The following is an 18781-nucleotide window of genomic DNA, read 5'->3' as shown; positions in this document are numbered from 1 at the left end:
CTAAAATATATGTCAATTTAAATTTGGAATAGTTTAAAGCAAGGTCTTGAATATGAAACTTCCCTACAAAAATAAAAAGATTACAAAAAACAATATTATGTGCATTTCTATCTTTAGATTCAAAATATGTAATGTGTTTCCCTTCAAGTGTGATTGTATGTGTTGTTTTAGAAACCATATCATTTTCGAAACTTTTCCAGAATATAATGCAAAATGAACAACCATAAAAAAGATGAGTTAACAATTCTTGCAAGGTGTTATTTTCTTTAAATTTAGAAAGCATTTTATAATGTGTTTATTAGTACAATTCCTCCTCATAATATCCATACCGTTTATATGAAGAGTAAAATTAAAATTTGGAACATTTTGTTTTTTATAACTTTTCATTAATTTGAATATGCCATTAGGGATAGATTTGAAGACTGAGTTATATTCTTTGAACGTTATCGGGAATGCCTTCTCTCTGAGAAAGGATTCATAGTTAAATAATTGGCTATTACAATCAAAAAGATCCCTTACGAAGATAATACCTCTATCGATCCATTCATGCAAATACAGTGACTTGTTCCTCTTAATAATGCATTTGTTGTTCCACAAGATAGATTTGTGTGGAGAAAAGTTATGGGAATGATACAGCTTCCATGCCAAACAAGGTTGATGAGTCGAATTGGAGATACTTGTAAAACGACATGATGTTACACACTCCTGTACAGTAGATGGCGGTATGCACCTAAAAGGGCTTTGAAGAGGAAGAAGCTAACTGTTAGCTCCGTGGTTAGCTTATATCTAACGCTAGCGAGTAGAAATGAATCTACATCAGCAAAATAGTTGTGTGTATTTTGGTATTTTCACAGGCTGGAACAGGATTGCCATTTTTCCAAAGTAAGGCAATTTAATGTCAGCCAAGTGGTTAAATAGGAACAAAGTTTGTTAGCCTTACGCTAATATACAATGAACTAGTTAGCTAGACAGGGCATGAACAACGTAAATGTTAACTGAAAGAGTTGGCTAACGCTAGCTAATAGTCACCTTACCCCAGCTAGCTAGTCTTTCTGGTGTTTGGACATACTTTGTTACTGCTAATGAGCGAACTTGACAATCCCACCACAATGTAACGGATCGAATGCAAGTTAAAGGGACATTTTACTGTGAAACATAACGTTAATGTTGAGAGAAGCAGCTTCATTTGGGAGTGAAATTAGACCATAGATATAAATGGGCGCTACAGTGTGACAGTACAGAAAGCTAACATTAGACGTATACATGTTGGTTAACTTAAAAAAGAAAGAAAATGTGTATGATTCACTGACAAGTATTTGACGTAATTTAGAAAAGGTTATTATTGCCATGTGTTCAATACATTGGTGAATAACAAGTAGATGTCATAGCTGAGTAGTTAGTGCAGTTACTTCGCAGTTTAAACACAATACACTAGTTAAACACAATCTTAGCCTCAAATGTAGAGTTTGCCGTAACATGTTAATAAATGAAAACGCAACGCCACCGGTTGCAAAAGCGGGTCCCGAAGCCCTCCTCTTTTTCCCTCATTTTGTTTACGTCTCAACCCGGTTTGCGTGCACTTCCGGTCAGCGGAGCTGTGTTGATAGACACACAGACTGAAACAATAGGAATGTGAATCTGAATGTGCATTTGCAAAAGACCATTCAATTACAATATGACTGCGAACTAAAAGAAAACATCACATTGTAGTTTCTGTATTTATTAACAAAGCATTTAGCAGTAAAACAGTTAACATGGGGCATATGGGAAAAAGATTGCGTTGCATGTAGGATTAATTTGTGCCCCCTAAATTTTCTGCCTGTGCCCCTAACCTTTTTGAGTTAGGGGCTACAGTTCTCCTAGTAAACGTTGGACTCCTACAGTAAGAGTAACATTTATTTGGATGTAATTAGTGAAATGGGTAATTCATTGATCAGTTGATTGAAAATGTTAATTCATCGTCAACTATTTTGGTAGCCGATTATCCATATTCAAGTCATTTTCAAAGAAAAAGGCCAAAAATCAGCTTTGTTTCCACCAAATCAAATGTGATAATTATCATTTTCACTTTGTTTTATACCATTGCAATCTAAATATCTGTTGAACAAAAGTAGGAAAGTAAAATATGTCAACATTGTTTCAGCACCAAATATATGATATTTTTATGTGTGTACTTATTTGTCAATAAAATAATGTTGTCATCAATTAATTTTCAGTTAATTAACCAATTGATCAATTAACAATTTGTTCCAGCACTAGTGAGGTGCGCAGCCAAACAAGGCAGCTACAATGGGCCAACGAAGGCGAGCAGCAGCTGTGAATAACCCTTCACCTCAGAGTGTCTCTGGAGCTCGTGCAGAGGTTGGCAGGGTCCCCAGCAGGAAGCACAACATCTGCATGGTGTCCGACTTCTTCTATCCGAATATGGGAGGAGTAGAAAGTCACATTTACCAGCTATCCCAGTGTTTGATTGAAAAGGGACACAAGGTGGTAATTGTCACCCACGCCTATGGCAGGAGGAAGGGTGTCAGGCACCTGACTAACGGACTGAAGGTCTACTACCTCCCCCTGCAGGTGATGTACAACCAGTCCACAGCCACCACCTGCTTTCACAGTCTCCCACTAATGCGCTGTGTGTTTGTAAGGGAACGCATCACTGTGGTGCATGCACACAGCTCATTCTCTGCCATGGGCCATGATGCACTTTTCCACGCTAAGACCATGGGCCTTAACACGGTACATAACTTATTACTAGCCAGGTCTCAAAATAATTGTGTTGCACCCAATCTGCTTACATAAACCTAAAGTGTATTATCATTGACAGGTGTTCACTGACCACTCACTCTTTGGCTTTGCTGATGTGAGTTCCGTTCTGACCAACAAGCTTCTGACAGTGTCGCTGTGTGACACTAACCACACTGTGTGTGTGTCGTACACAAGTAAGGAAAACACGGTGCTCCGTGCAGCCCTCAACCCAGAGATAGTTTCTGTTATTCCCAACGCTGTCGACCCTACGGACTTCACCCCTGACCCCTCCCAACGCCTAGAAGACAGGATAACTATTGTTGTGATCAGCCGTCTTGTCTACCGCAAAGGTACGAAAAAGCTGTTTTGTGCTTGTCTTTCAAGCCCTCACGTTAGCACAAGTCATTCACACTTAAATATATCTTCCAGCTCCAGGGATGGCGTTAGTGGCTGTATCAGCCTAAATATATGAAACACTCAAATATCAATATTGGTATCAACTACAAGTATTCTGCTCTATTCAGGCTATGATCAGCATTAGATTAGTTTAGTTTACCTGCACAAGCAACTGCAGTGCACAAAGGGAGAGAAGCCCAAAAGGCTTATTCAGTGTCCTTCCCTATTACAAAAAAGGGAGACAAAAAAATATAAATCTAAAACATGATAATTTCTCTACAACAAACAAACAGGTAAACATACACACAATGTAAAGATATGTCAGGTAATTATACAGTTAAAGCAAGAAAAACAAAACAAGGTAAGAAAAAAGACAAGGCAAAGAAAAGTACAATCCTTTAAGTCAGACCAAAAATACAATCAACAGAATTGTCCCACATAAATTTAAGATACAATTTAAAAACTTTTTCAACTATGAACTGAAGGCTGACAAGGAAGTTAATGGTTTTAGTGACATATTCAATGAATTCCACAGCAATGTTGATTAGGTTTTGCATCATCTTCATTGTCAAAGCAAAAGTTCACAATCTCTTCCTCTGTTAAGGAATTGATCTACTTGGTGGAATAATCCCAGAGCTCTGCCTCAAACACCCAGATCTGCACTTCCTAATTGGTGGAGAGGGACCTAAGAGACTTGTGCTAGAGGAAGTAAGGGAGAAGTACCAACTACATGACAGGTACTGCTGGATGCTCATAATTCCCAAGAATATTTAAGATAGAGAGATACCAATTAAAAGCTCTTTTATGAAATGCTCTCTGTAAAAACATAAAATTGAAAGTTGACAACACGGTTAAGCATTTAGTGCATATTCCTCAAATGTCCAGAAAGGATTGTAGTTGAGTAGTGAAATTTGTTGAAATACAGTTCAATGTATAACACAATAAAACTAGTTACTGTGTAGTAACCCGTACCAGCAGTCTAGCATGGATAGTCAAGCGCAGGGTTTGTGTGTGAAGCGGGGATTACAAGTGCCTTACTCCTTCAAATGGTGTCACTGCAGGGTGCGCCTGCTGGGGGCTTTGGAGCATAAAGATGTTCGTGGAGTTTTGGTGCAGGGTCACATTTTCCTCAACACATCTCTGACAGAAGCGTTCTGCATGGCCATTCTAGAAGGAGCCAGCTGTGGACTGCAGGTGTGTTGGCATTCATACAAACGATTCAGGGATAGGATATTGTAGTAAAGAATATGTCAGCTTTCAGTCTACAGATACAATAACCATGCAACGCAGTCATTTTACTGATAACTCTCCTGCTTAAGAGGAGAGATGTGATCATTAAAATCACCTCATGTATTGTTGGATTGAAATTAAAACCCTGAACACTCTTGGCCATGCATGGTGCAATATGTCCTTTATGTAAGACACACATGTTTAAACTTTATTTCCTGTGTTTCCATTTACTTTATCAAATTAATTTTAACACAAGAATAGATTGACTGCATTCCTGCTTTCACATTCATATTATGCAACATTCTTCTCATGTTGAAGTTGTATGTTGTAAAGACATACAGCTGCAACACATGTAAATGAAAATTAGCTATCTGAAATAAATAGCGTAGGATATATATATATATATATATATATATATATATATATATATATATATATATATATATATATATATATATATATATATATATATATATATATATATCTTTTTTTTTATGTATCTCTGAGAAAGCTCCTTCACTTGTTTTCAACAATAACTGATTAAAAGAGCTAAGGAGAGAGAGGGGGGTGCAATGGACATACATGCTACTCACAGAGTAACGGCTGACTCATTATGAATGGGTCCAGCATGGGTCGAATGGCGGGTCACCAGAGTTACAGATGTTGTGTGTATGAAATGTCTGTATTGTCACTGCGCTGCATTTTTATGAACTATGATATTCTGGCCATGGGTCACAGCTCTCGCCCAGCTCCAGCAGGCTCTGTCTCACACGCTATTACTCTACTAACTAAAGTTAGTTGCATTCCATAACTTCTTCTGTTTTTTAACAGAAAAACAGATTTCGTTAGTCTGGGTATGCTGTTTACTACACCCTAACCAATACTGTATTTTTTTGGCCGATATTTGGCAAAAAAAAGAAACATCTTCTCATATCAAACCATCCAGCTTTACAAAAACAGCACATTCAACTGAATAGAATTTGTTCTCAATAGCAAAACACTGCTACAACACACGCTAGTTTACAACAATCTACAAAAGAACTACTTCCATGTCCCTGTTCTGCAGGTATTCTACAAGTGTGCCCTTGTTTAGAAGTACTCTGCCAGCTAATCCTGCCTTGTACTGACCAAAGTTGGACAAAGAGTTATCTAGCTGATGTGATCTTATGATCTGATCGCACTGTGCATGTGCGATAACCAAAAAAGATAGTATAGAAGAAGTCTGTAGCTAAAACAAGTGAGATGTCTCACTCTGTAGCTAAAACAGAGACCTAAACACACAGGCTGAAAACAGGATCTGCAGCAATGTCCAGCACAACAAAAATATGTTTTTTTTTGTTTGTTTTTTTCAATTAAACCATGTAAACGTATTTTGGTCCAACCTCAAAATACAATTATGAACCTGAAAATGAGCATAATATGGGTGGTGCTTTAAGTGTGATCTGTTTGTGTGCTTGTTTGCATTGTTTGCATCCAGTTTTTGTTTTATTTCTCAGGTGGTTAGCACTCGTGTGGGGGGCATTCCTGAGGTGTTGCCTGAGGAGTTGATTACCATGTGTGAGCCTAATGTGCGGGCGTTGTGTGCTGGTCTGGAGATGGTCATCGCCCGGCAACGATCAGGTTCTGTCCCCTCTCCCGCCTCCATCCATGCCCGTGTGCAAAACCTCTACACCTGGAGAAATGTTGCTGAGAGGACTGAGAAGGTAGTTTCACTAAAACCTGCAGTTTCATTTAACTTTTTTCAACAGTTTTCTTTTAGAATATTTGCATGGACTTAAGACCTATTTTGATCATATTTGCTAATACAGACAAAAGTGAGGTAAAAGTCCCGCTTTAGTTTAAAATTTTGGATGTAAACTGAAGTGTTATGGAGAGGATTTGCTTTAAGTAACTGGTTTACAGTCACCTTTTTTTTATGTTGTCTACTGTGTATGAAAAAAATGATTTCTGTACTCTGGGTATGCTGTTTACTACACCCTGACCAATACTGGATTTTTAAGGCCGATATCTGGGAGTTTAAAATTGAAATGGAATATCATTACACTTAAAGACCCTTTCTTGTATTAAAAATATATTTAATTTATTTTGACTACAACTGGAGTTGACAGTCAGTAGCCTTTAGAATTCTAAAGAACAGTTCCCCAAAAGAACAGTTTACTATTTGTAAAATTCAGATACTTAGGCACTGTAAGAAAAAACTGTAGTCATAATAGAGAAATTTGACTCACACACACACACTCTCACTACAGGACATCAGAAAGTAGCATCTCGGATCTACAGTGGGGCTCGAAAGTTTGGACACCCCAGGTAAAAATGTATATAATGTGCATAAAGAAGCCAAAAAAAGACGCAAAAATCTCCGAAAGGCATAAAATGACAGATTAGACCTTCGTATAATATGTCACAAAAAGTTAGATTTTATTTTCATCATTTACACTTTCAAAATAACAGAAAACAAAAAAATGCCAAAATGGTTTAGGCATCCTGCAGAGTTTCTAGCATGCACCGCCCCCTTTGGAAAGCTGAGACCTGACAGTTTCATGGATTGTTCTCAATCATTGTCTGGAAAGACAATGTGATGTCAATCTTAAGGTTTTAAATGCCCAGACTCATCTGACCTTGCCCCAACAATCAGCACCATGGCTACTTCTAAGCAGTTGTCTAGGAAACTGAAAATAGTTGACGCTCACAAACCAGGAGAAGGCTATTAGAAGATAGCAAAGCGTTTTTAGATGCCAATATCCTCTGTTCATAATGTAATTATGAAAAGGCCATCATAAGATAAGATAATTTGTTTATTAGTCCCCAATGGGGAAATTACTGCACTACACTCAGGTGGAATCAGGCACAGTGGAAGTTAAATCTACTAAAAGGTCACACAGCTGATGTCTTCACACTGATCATTGTTTTCCCCCTCTCAGGTGTACGACCAAGTTGCTGGAGAGGAGGTGCTTCCCCTTGACAGACGGTTACGGAGGCTGAGGGCCCACTGCGGCCCTGTGGCTGGCTCCATCTTTGCATTCGTTGCTGTTTTAGACTTTCTCTTCCTGCTGCTTCTGCAGTGGTGGGTGCCAGATCGGGTCATGGATGTTGCTGTGGACGCCACCGGCCCTCACGGACTGTGGAGGCAGGTACCCAGCAGTAAAGTAAGAGGACATTCTAAAAGTGCCATGAAGCGAGCAGCACTGTTAACATTGTGATCCCTCCATACCTCTGCCTCACTTCTAGCTGCTTAAATGGTGTTGTATGTTCTCTTTGGGGTGCTAACTGACATATGAAACGCTGCATACTTAATGTGCTTATGGCAACCCTGAACATTTACTTATCAAAAGGGACCTTGTGTGAAAGTATTTTATCTAAAACCGCAGCATTGTTTCATACTTAATGATTAAAATGGAAACCTGTGGAATTCCTTGGAGGTTCATTAAGCCCTTTTTTATGTTCAGCATAGGTAGCGCCAAGCAGAAGGTGTCAACGGGCTGGTTAATTTTACACTTATGGGGAATAAAAATAGCAGTAACCTATTTTCAATTAGTGTTGTCAGTAAAGGTCACTGTTTGTGCAAAGCTTTAGTTATATCAGTGCAAATTGCTTTGTCTTATTTTTGATATCATGAATGCTTGTTGTCACAAATGCTTTTTTGTTGCATAATTTTACATATTTACATATTTATGACACCTGGGAGTTTTTTCAGATGGTCGTGTGTCTTCCAGACAATCCATTCTAGAAAATAAAACATACTTTCCATGTTTCATCTGTTTTTCACATGTCATGTAGATGATCTACAGCAGAGATCTTCAACAGGGGGTCCGGGAACCCTAGTGGGTCCTCAGTTATATCATGAATCCAACCTATTATTAGCAAATATAACTCCCCACAGATTACTGGTGTATAGGTAAGGTAGTCATGATATATACCATAATGCCAACAATAATTAGGATCTATGAATTTAATAGTATGCAACTTTAATTTATACAACATGTAGATGGGTGGCCCCTGATCGATGCCTCTTTGAGTTAAGGGGGCCTGGGCTTAAAAAACATTGAAGACACCTGGTCTACAGCATTGTAGCAGTTTTACCTTCTAGAAACCAATACATGAGGCAGCAGAACACCTAGAACAAAGACTGCTACTTTCTTCAAATTAGTTTTACAAAAGAGATGGCTCTTTGGAACGAAAAGTGCCTGACAAAACACAGATTAGCTGTGAAACAGGAGGTGATAGAGATGGGGTGGCTTTTCAAGGCCAACAATGGGAATTTGCATAGCGATGTGATTGGAGGTTGAACATTATATCATGTCTGCAAAGAAAAACTTACTGTCACATGAGTTCATGTAGAGAGAGAAATTACAAAATGTATTGTGTATTAAATGTGCAACTGATCAGTAGATGTGTGTACATGTAGAGTTTATTTTAAGCGATGTAAGGAGCTGTGTCTTTGATCTACTGTGGACAATTCTTCAGCATACATTTTGGAGGAAGTTATTTTATTGTATGCAATCATTACATTTAGATCCTGTAGTGGCAGAATATTTTTAGGGGCTGAAAAACATTTAATCATAACAGAAGATAGCTATCACCCAAATATCTACACTGTGAAACTTGTCCAAGTCTGCGTCTGCTTGTTGCTGTTTGCATGCACATTTAGCACTTTTTTCAAGGTGTATCATCAGAACAGGTCGTTCCAAAGGACCATTGTTATGCACATACTCTAGACTATATCCATGGACTGGGACGAGGGTGGGCGGAAGGTGGCAATGTGGGGGAGGTGGATACAGATAAGAAGGACGGCCAACTTCAGACTTGTATATATGCTTGGGCGAGCTTGAGTTGTGGAGGAGTCTTCTGTTCATTTTCATCATGGCTGCTCTTCAGACTGAGGTTTCCCTGTGCTCACAACCTTGGCAGAGATCCTTTTACATCTATGGGGGGTTGGCATGCAACTCGCTGATGGCTGGTAAGTTTTTTTTTCTTTTTTCTTTGTCTTTTTTGACCTTAAACATTTTTTTGTCATGAGAGAAATTAAAAGTAAACAACTGGATTACTTGTTATTTCTAAAGTATGCACTTTCTAGTAAGTTTAGTTTAGCTGTGCACATATTTGCATTAAACAACAAATCCCAGTGTCCTTGTAGTTTTTTGTTTATTGTTTAATTTAATTTAGCCATTACAGATTGGTTGAGACCTGAAAACTTTGGATGTTAAAATTGTTTTACATGGCTATGCAGTAGCTAACAAAACCATGTGTTCAGTAAATTTTGGGTTGGTGTGAACCTGATATCTGTGTGTTTTCTGAATGTGGAGACCTTCCTGATCTTAGTTCCTGTGTCTCCCCAGACTTCTGGTCAGACAGAACTCCTCTCCATGAAGCTGCCTACCAAGGCCGACTGCTACAATTGAGAAGCCTCATTGCTCAGGTACTTGGGTCTTTCTTGATGTGTGTACACAATTCAATACGTGGTTGTATGTGACAGTATTATCCTCTCTGATCTCCTTGCAGAGCTACCATGTAGACACACTCACCATGGACAGAGTCTCTCCTCTCCATGAAGCTTGCCTTGGTGGTCATTACGCTTGTGCAAAGTTCCTGCTGGACAATGGTGCAAATGTAAGAATGTTGTGTGTTTTAACTTTAAAGGCAGGCATGTTTTAGGGTATTTATGTTAGAAACTTTAGGTTGTACATGACACAAACTTAAGTAATCATAAATAAAGAAATTCAAAGCTTTACTTTTTTTTAAATGGAAAAGTAGAGGAATAAAGTAAAATGTCAACATAGCCAACTTGAAATTCATCAAACAATTGATAGAGTATGAAGCAGAGAAAATATTCATCAATGCAAGCATTCCCACTCCTTTTACATATTGTATGACTAGGTCTCAGACTTCAAAAGCAATCCTCAAGTCTGCTGAGAAACTAAAAATAAATACAGTTAATGGTACTCACTCCATCCATGTTGACTGAATTTGTGAAGAAAACATGTCATTATGTAAGTGTTTATAAAGGGGAACTTCACTGGTTCAGATCCGCTTTGTTTACAGGTCTTGGGGAGTACTACTGCATATGTGAAAAAAGTTGTAATAAAACCTTCTGTGGCTCCAGAGGTAGCTACACAACATCTGATAAACTGATGTAAAGCAACACTAGAGAACCTTTCCTGCTTTGGTCCCCCTACAGGTTGGAAGCGGAATTGTCCCATTATGTCCCATATGAACTACAGATCTGCTACTCGATCTGGCAAACTTGCATAGTGCGGTTATAGCCGGTAGAGAGCTGCAAAGTGAATGCGGAAGTGCCGTTCACCCTGTTACGAGTTGATGAACCACTGAAATTATTTTGGAAACATTCTTATCTCCCCAAAGGTGGAGGCAGTATCAACCAATGGCGCCACACCTCTCTTCAACTCTTGCAGCAGTGGGAGTGCTACTTGTGTCAGGCTCATGTTGCTGCACAGGGCCTCCATCCACACCCCCTACCTGCTGGCATCACCCATCCATGAGGCTGCTAAGAAAGGTAGGTGTGTGTGTGTGTGTGTGTGTGTGTGTGTGTGTGTGTGTGTGTGTGTGTGTATAAACATCTTAAGTGTAAAGAAGTGATCAGTGCACAGACTCTAATGCTGTTTCTCCATCAGGTCACACAGAGTGTCTGAAGGTGCTGCTGTCGTATGGAGCTCATATCGACATGGAGCTGCCGGTAGTTGGGACGCCGCTGTATTCCGCCTGCATGGCCCGGGCTGCAACCTGCGTCGCGGTGCTACTACAGTCAGGTAACATAATCTGCAAACTCTGCAGTATCACAAATAGTCAAGAGGAGAGCTTTTGTTTACCCTAACGGGATACTCTAACAATTGAAAATACATCTAAGTCCCTCAAGTCTTGCCTTTTTTTGGTTTCACTTTTAATTTCGATGAGTTAGATGATTTCACTCAATTTAGATAAAATATCCTAGAGGACTAAAATCACACTAAAAGGCACAAAGTAGCACAGGTCAGTAAATAAATAATTAAAGAAGAGTTTCTCATTGTCTTTGCTACATTTGTATACCCAAACTGCAACAATAACCCATTCTCACCATAAAATAATTACTTTATCCTTTCCCTGTTCTATGTATCTAACTCAATTTGTGTGCACTTGTAGGAGCAGATGTTCGAATTGGGTGTGGGCAGGACAGTCCTTTACATGCTGCAGTTCGAGGGGAAGGCGCCATCATAGTGGATCTTCTTCTGGACTTTGGGGCTGATGGGTGTTGTAGGAACGTAGAGGGAAAGACTCCTCTCGATCTGTCGTCCCCAAACAGCGCAGTAAGAATAGCACTGCAGAAAAAAGGTATGTTGTGGACCCTCATGCCTGATACATTAATCCAGTTTGTTAAATTGTAATGTCTAACAACTCTGTCTCTTCTGCCTCCAGGTCCCTGCTCTCTGACTCAGTTCTGTCGGTTTTGTATTCGTCGAAGTCTGGGAAGGAGTCGTCTCCATAGAGCCTCTGGCCTCTTCCTCCCTCACAGTATTAAGGACTTTCTTCTCTACCAATGAAACGTTTCTGCTCTGCTACTGCAGCTCGTTGATTGATAGATAGATAGATAGAGCCTGCTGGCTGTGTCTGTTGTCCCAGGTATATGTACTCCTCAACCATGTCCACATCTCCCCCAGAATGCAAAGGGGCTGGGAGCCCCACCAGTGCTCCGTATTCTCCATCCTGCTGATGCCGTCAGGCCCGGCAGCCTTGTGCTGGCCAATAAAATGGGAGGCACGTGTTCAGACTGTTGTAATTCCTACACCGTTCACCTTATTTGGATGTAAATATGCTCAAACTAAAGCTGAAAGTTGGCAGTTAAAGCACATATTCTTTGTTTAATTTCAAATCCATTGTTGTGCCAAAAAGATGAGAATTGTGTCAATGTCCCAATATTTATGGACCCGATTGTATACTGAGTTGCCCTTGACATTTGTGCCTTGTCCCTGACTGACAAGGCAAAGTAAAAAAAAAAGAAAAAAAGAAGCTATTCAGAGAATGGGACTCATCTGTATTTTGCAGATACTTTAATGTATGAAGTTTTGTATTTATACTTTTAAGGAAGAGCTGTCCATTCCGCATCTATGGATTTTATATCATTCCAAATGATTTTAAATGAAAACTCTACAGATTTTACAATCTAAGTCTGGTTAGTACTTTTACATGTGTGGGGAAAAAAAGTTGTGGAAGGGAGCTGCGCGGAATCTGTTATGTTGCCTTGAGTGACATCACTTGAGTCAGTATCCATTAAGGACTACAGGTTTGAAATAAAAAAACATCTGGAGGTGTGGAGTTAGAAAGAAGTGATGTTACCAGACCTCTGTACCCCATTCCTAACCTCTGCTTGAGGCTAACGAGACAACATTAGCCATTATAGCAATACAAACCCATTCTCTAAAAGAACTGTGGTCGGTTAAGTTGTTGTATTGTGGGTAATGTAGGCGAAAGGTTTTGACCAGAGGGAATAATGTGTGGAATAAGAACACGGAATCTCTGGTTCTGCTACATCAACTTGCATTCTTTTTTATGTGCGAACTAAATTGGTGGACTGATATTGTTATGCAGAATTATGAAGTATTTTAAAGATGATTGTAATATTTTGTATAATCTGTACTTATCTTTTGTGATCTTAATTGTCTTTTGTTTCAGAATTTGGTATTTCACTGTTTTAGCTTTAATTTGCTCATAATTTCACAAGTGGTGTGGAGTGCAGTGCCTTGTCACTACTTCTGATCTGTTTGCTATCCAAATATTTGTGGTTTACAAACAGTAATGTAGAGTCATTTGCAGTTGTGTGCCCTAATGTGCAATATAGTACATATGCAGTAAGTTGAGTATTTGCTAGGGAGTTTCTTCCACATTTCTATGAACATTACTCTTATAGTCATCCTGCTATTGGCACATTTGTCCATCCACTCCACTTCCTACAATAAAATCTTCTGACATGTAGATCATCTCTCCTTCCCTGATTCTCTGACCAGTATAATATCCAGATCTTCTGACCCAAACCAGTTACATTTTCTCCAAATGAGCCAGCTTTTTTTATACTATAAGTCACATGAGTAGTTGATGGACTGTGAACAGTAAAAAAACAGCAAGATACATGAACGTTAACATTCATTGAATGAACTGTGGTGTTTTGAAATGTTTTATATTTAATGGAATTACAAAATATGTATGAAACAAACAAGACCAGCTAAGAATATGCCCAGCTTGTGTAGCATTGTCAAATCGGACAAACGGTATACAATTAAGAATTAAAGCCGCAGCAAGAGAAAATGATCTGTAGAACTCAGGGAGTTTTGAGATTGGTGTTGCTGAAGGGGAGTTAATGTCCTGTTTTTAATGCCATGCTGTAAGGTCACCTCTGCAAAGACCTAAAATATCTTGTTTGAACTGATTTAACTTGACATGTCTTAACCTAAACTTCAAAGAGTAGCCTTGCCTTCAGCAGAACTTCCAAAAGACGGATATATGCCGGGATTTCTTTATTTTTTATTTGTATTCACGTGTTGATATCCTGCTGATTGTGTCTAGTGTCAGTGTTTATATGCTGACTGTGAGAAAGTCTTTCAGCTTGTACAAAGGACCTCTGGAGGTGTTGAACACAGCGCGCACATTAGATAAAACAACGTGGATGTTTTCTGTGAAGCCACAGTTCTCACTGGGTTTAAACTGAGGGTGTAGGTTACATAGAATGAGTAGGTCCAATGCAATAGATTTAATAAATCAAAGTATATAACATGATTTATTATGTATAGCTTTGAGCTCCATTCAAAGGTCAGATATGTAGCAGAGTCTCACTCTCTGCAGAGAGATATGCAGTGACAGACTTTCCTTTCTGATACAAATCAATTCAGAGAAAAGTTTTCTTTTTTTATTCATTAACTTTCGAAAGCCACAAAACCCATTGCCCACAGGGGTCATACATCTCAAATAAAGTTTATTTGAACATAAATATCAAGACATTCATGGTAAAGATGTCAACATAAAAATTTGTTTGTTGCATATCATTAATAGCATGTTATTATCATACATTATGACTGTTATCACTAGTATATATTTATAGTACTGAACGGTTAGTCACTTAACATAAAAATTAATCAACAATAGTTTCAATAATATTATAATTAATTTTTTAGGAGACAAAGAGTTTACAGCCATGCTAGCTGCTCTGTTAAGCAGCGGTGCTTTGACAAATACTTATATCAGCGTGCTATTAATGCATTTAGCAGGAATAATGTTTACCATCTGAATTTAGCACGTTGGCATGCGAGCATTTGCTAATCAGCACTAAACACAAAGAACAGTTGAAGCCGATGGGAGCGCCATATTTTGCAAGTATTGGTGATAAACTAAATTATTGATCCAGATATACTGAAATTTTGACCTCAAAATGATACTAAAATGGGTACCTGCTTTAAAAAGAAGTTTTATATCACCATAACTTGAAAAAAATTTCAGTTTTGGACTGTTGGCGCCACAACACAAGGCATGCAGCTCTATATTAAACATCAACATTAAACAAAAGTAACAAATGGCTGCAGAAATGTACAAATACAGTGTACAGCCAACAGCATTAACTAACACATAAAATATAACCGAAACATATCTACCTGACATTTGACAATTCTAATAACTTAATATTGAAACCTTTCTATGATACAGAACAGAGGATGAACTATTCAGTCATGTCAGAGAAACCTTCTGCTTTATCTCCATCAGTCGTCTTTTTTTAAACAAATGTGTTTAAACACTGTGCAGATGAAAAAAAACAAAAAAAAAAACTTTCATAAGAAAGCTTGCCTGTCATGCATGGTTACAATCAGTTCCATTTTCTTACACTTATATTCATATTTAGTTTCATTTTACATCAGAGATACAAACAGAGAAGATTTACCAACTGCAAACATTTTTTTTTTTATATAACATTTATTTGACAGGAAATAAATAATCTCAAGCAACGAGAAAAGATGCTTTCTACCAGTGTTTTGGAAGAGCAACTTTACATCTGCAGTGATTGTATTTCATTGAATCAACAATTTATCTAGTTTTAAAGTAGAATAGAGGCTTCCTGCATCTTGTCTCATTTCTGTGGCTTTCCCTGGATAGAGCTAAACATTTTACATTATTTTAAGGTGTAAAAAAGGGTAACTGAGACGTGATCATAAAAAATAGTGATAAATTACTTGACAACAAGGCCAAATGATTGATCACACTGAAGTTGACACTTCTAAATCAAACTTAAACGTGCGAGTGAAAACAATCAACACGCCTTCAGTCCTACTGAAGCACAGCACAGGGGTTATATAGTTTATGAAAACACAGATGCTTTCAGACTGTAGTTATATTTGTGCTCCCACTGTTCTGACTGTACAAGCGTCTGGGAGAAGTGCAGCACAGGAGCTGCTTGTTGAAGTGTTTCCTAAAGCTTTTGCTCATCAGGCAGAGGGCGAATGGGTTTACACAGGAGTTGGTGAAGGCCAAAATGCGAGCGCATATGCTGGCGATGAAGTGGCCCAGCGAGGTGTCCACCTGGTTGTAGTGGTAGGAGCGGTACAGGTAGATCACATGACTGGGCAGCCAGCAGCCAGCAAACAAGCCAACAAACACCAGCACAGTTTTGGCCAGACGCTTTCTGGACTTGATCTGACGGGAAAAAGAGAAGAGAAATGAGCTCTTATAATTCTTCACACTCTGGTCCAGACTGGAAGATTGGCTGGACTGTCATGGAATTTTGTACAGACATTCATGTTCCCAGAGGATGAATCCTCTGACTTTTCCTCTACCGCCTTCAACACTTTGACGGTTTTGTCTTTAAGGAAATTGTTTGGATGGGTATGAAATTGAATACAGCCAATCCCATAACTTCACTTACATCCAAGGTGCATGGAGAGGGGGAAGAATTCTAAAGAGGTCAAATCTGCAGCAACACTTGTTGTTCACATAAACTGTATACAATAAGTAGTACATAGCTAGTATAAGTGGTTCTATATACAAGGGTTGCTGCTGTTTTACCAATTTAGCATTGTCAGTGGGAGCATGTCAGCATGCGGAGCTCAGTGAGTACTGAGCTCTGAGTTTTACTTGTATAAAAAAAGATTTCAACCAATCAGTTTCTCTCACACACACAGTAGGATTACTAAACATGGAAATAATTAGTATAGAGAGTGATTTATAAAGACCACTTTGTAAATTAGATAACTAATCCGAGGACCCCAGAATCCAACCTGTTTCTGGAGGTGCAGGTGCCCTTCAGCAGGGATGTCCACAGAGCTCCTGACCAGACTGCGAGCAATGAAGGAGTAGTAAACCAATATAATGAAGAGCGGGATGATGTAGAAAATGAGGAAGGAGGCGGTGGAGTGGATTTTTGGGTGCAGCTCTCTGGTGTGGGGGTAGGACGCACAGGTCACAAATGTCTCATTGGTGTGGTTGGTGGTGAAGGCGTGCAGGTCGGAGAAGACAGCCTCAGGAATGGCCAGAATCACAGAGAGCAACCAGATGGCCCCCACTCGAAAACAGATGCTGAGTGCAGCGCTGGACCTGTGGATGTCCAGAGGTCTGACAATTGCTTTGTACCTGAACAGAGAACAGAAATATGTAGAGCATCAATAAAACTTGTTATGGCACTGTGTGGATGGAGACTATATTAAGATGAAATGAATACCTCTGTATATTTTCTTCATTATGCATTTGGTCAAAAACAACTGCAGAAAAACGGTCTCATCTTTTTGTCTGAGGGGACTACGATAAACCACAGTCCTGCTCTCTCTCTGACAGATTAGATAGAGACAATAACCTCTGATTGGGTCTGAATTGCCCATGGAATAAATAAAATTGAACTGAGTAGGCTATTGAAACAACTGAAGCGTGAAACTGATTTATATTTAGTCGAAGAAAACCTGATGTAGTGTTGAAGAAAAGTTTAAAAGCCTAACTGCGTGAAAAGTAGCCTACCGGTCAGAGGAGAGAGCCGTTAGGGTGAACACGGAGACTCCCACAGAGGTGAGCTGGATGAACGGGATCAGTTTGCATCCGACGCGGCCGAACAGCCACTCGTCCACCAGGTAGCGGCTGGCGTCCACCGGGGCGCAGGTCAGCAGCAGCAGCACGTCCCCTAAAGCCAGACTGGACAGGAACAAGTTGGGCACCGTCCTCATAGACTTCACCATTAGACACGTCTTCATCAATGTGACATTTCCAACTAGACCCACGATAATAATGATCCCGTAGACAGCAGCGATCCCGATTCCCGGGAGCCAGATGTTGTATTGCTGCTGCTCCCCTGTGGAAGTATTGAGAACCAGAACCTTGCTGTCCTCTGGGTTTATAACGAGTCGGTCCTCCAGAGACATAGCAGCCTTTACAGGGAGCGGACGGAGGTGTCAACACAGTCCGATGTCTCTTGGTGCGTTTGGTGACTGACTTTATAAAGTAGGCTTTGCGACCTCCTGCTGCTGCCGCGTCATATCAGGCATTTCAGGCATTTGGGCGACTGTATTGCTTAAGGGCAAACCATCTTAAACTCTCCTCAATGAGATTCAGAATAAATTGGCACATATGCACAAATGTTCTGAAAACATAGCATACACAAGTGGTCACCTGGATATGATTTGGAGTTATCACCACTTCAGTGTGCATTGCATCTCAGTTGGACAGTGGTTTGGATCCAAGTGGAAATAGTTTGAAGTTAGTTTAAACTGAGTTTGAACGTTATGGGATTACCAGTAGAGTGTCCTTTGACTATTGATGTCCCTGTTTATGCCAGTTACACTAGGACATACAGTGAAGCTTCTTCTACAGCTGCCTTGGCTGTAGCAGTAGCCTATTAGACTATTAGCTGTAGCTTATTAACTGTAGAAACCTCATCATAAAACCAAGAAAAACTGTTTTACTTCCTGTACTCTATTACAACAATTAACTGAACTCTGCAACAACAGTGCCAATCCGCATAAACTTGTTTACTACTTGCGTACTACGAAAGGGGTATATGGTAATTTTATATTATGCTGTTTCTGTCACCGCAGACCTTCAGTTTTAATTAAAAAAATTAAGTGAGGTGTGGGAGTTAACCTTTCAAATCATTATGTTTTCATGTTCAACACGCCTTTAGTCTCCAATAAACCCTTCACCTACACATTGCCTAAGGTACATGCCTCATACTGGAGACATATGGCAGCACATTTCTTGCTGGTGCATCAGATAGTGCCAAGTGGGCTCAAAATCATTTTCTAATATAAATGCAAATTTATACAAATTTCCTGTATCATGGCAGATAACACAGATGGAAATGTGCTTCTGTGAGCACGATTCAAACCATTTTAATTATCCAGACTCGTCTGTTGTCACATATTTTTTTAAAGAACAAAATGGCTGCAGAGTTTATAATTCCCCC

At 39.3% G+C, this 18781-nt stretch overlaps 3 protein-coding genes across 3 annotated transcripts; 2 read left to right on the top strand and 1 right to left on the bottom strand.

Annotated features, from left to right (window-relative positions):
- The first annotated feature begins 645 nt into the window (after positions 1-645).
- On the top strand, positions 646-8123 carry piga (phosphatidylinositol glycan anchor biosynthesis, class A). Its single transcript, XM_034886311.1, has 7 exons — positions 646-882; positions 2254-2736; positions 2825-3095; positions 3746-3878; positions 4203-4335; positions 5868-6074; positions 7293-8123. Exons 2-7 carry the CDS (start codon positions 2290-2292, stop codon positions 7569-7571), a joined length of 1470 nt encoding a protein of 489 aa, XP_034742202.1. The 5' UTR covers positions 646-882; positions 2254-2289; the 3' UTR covers positions 7572-8123.
- Positions 8124-9205: 1082 nt separating this feature from the next.
- On the top strand, positions 9206-13326 carry asb11 (ankyrin repeat and SOCS box containing 11). Its single transcript, XM_034886349.1, has 7 exons — positions 9206-9328; positions 9708-9787; positions 9871-9978; positions 10732-10882; positions 11001-11135; positions 11506-11694; positions 11779-13326. Exons 1-7 carry the CDS (start codon positions 9232-9234, stop codon positions 11901-11903), a joined length of 885 nt encoding a protein of 294 aa, XP_034742240.1. The 5' UTR covers positions 9206-9231; the 3' UTR covers positions 11904-13326.
- A 1857-nt stretch (positions 13327-15183) lies between these two features.
- Positions 15184-17745, bottom strand: LOC117953398 (gastrin-releasing peptide receptor-like). The gene is made up of 3 exons (XM_034886374.1): positions 17344-17745; positions 16614-16965; positions 15184-16032 (listed from the first exon to the last, which is right to left on the bottom strand). Exons 1-3 carry the CDS (start codon positions 17739-17741, stop codon positions 15718-15720), a joined length of 1065 nt encoding a protein of 354 aa, XP_034742265.1. The 5' UTR covers positions 17742-17745; the 3' UTR covers positions 15184-15717.
- Positions 17746-18781: the final 1036 nt, after the last annotated feature.

This window comes from Etheostoma cragini, chromosome 11 (genome assembly GCF_013103735.1).
Source record: "Etheostoma cragini isolate CJK2018 chromosome 11, CSU_Ecrag_1.0, whole genome shotgun sequence".
Taxonomy (NCBI): Eukaryota; Metazoa; Chordata; class Actinopteri; order Perciformes; family Percidae; genus Etheostoma; species Etheostoma cragini.
Note: the sequence above shows the minus strand (reverse complement) of the source record. Positions and strands in the feature narration are given on the sequence as shown.

Coding starts and splice junctions, on each gene's coding strand:
- piga (XM_034886311.1), top strand. CDS start 2,290: ATGGGCCAACGAAGGCGAGCAGCAGCTGTGAATAACCCTTCACCTCAG. Junction 3,879..4,202: donor AAGTACCAACTACATGACAG/GTACTGCTGGAT, acceptor GTGTCACTGCAG/GGTGCGCCTGCTGGGGGCTT. Junction 4,336..5,867: donor GAGCCAGCTGTGGACTGCAG/GTGTGTTGGCAT, acceptor TTTATTTCTCAG/GTGGTTAGCACTCGTGTGGG.
- asb11 (XM_034886349.1), top strand. CDS start 9,232: ATGGCTGCTCTTCAGACTGAGGTTTCCCTGTGCTCACAACCTTGGCAG. Junction 10,883..11,000: donor CCATGAGGCTGCTAAGAAAG/GTAGGTGTGTGT, acceptor TTTCTCCATCAG/GTCACACAGAGTGTCTGAAG. Junction 11,695..11,778: donor AATAGCACTGCAGAAAAAAG/GTATGTTGTGGA, acceptor TTCTGCCTCCAG/GTCCCTGCTCTCTGACTCAG.
- LOC117953398 (XM_034886374.1), bottom strand. CDS start 17,741: ATGTCTCTGGAGGACCGACTCGTTATAAACCCAGAGGACAGCAAGGTT. Junction 16,966..17,343: donor ACGGCTCTCTCCTCTGACCG/GTAGGCTACTTT, acceptor TTCTCTGTTCAG/GTACAAAGCAATTGTCAGAC. Junction 16,033..16,613: donor ACCTGCACCTCCAGAAACAG/GTTGGATTCTGG, acceptor TTTTCCCGTCAG/ATCAAGTCCAGAAAGCGTCT.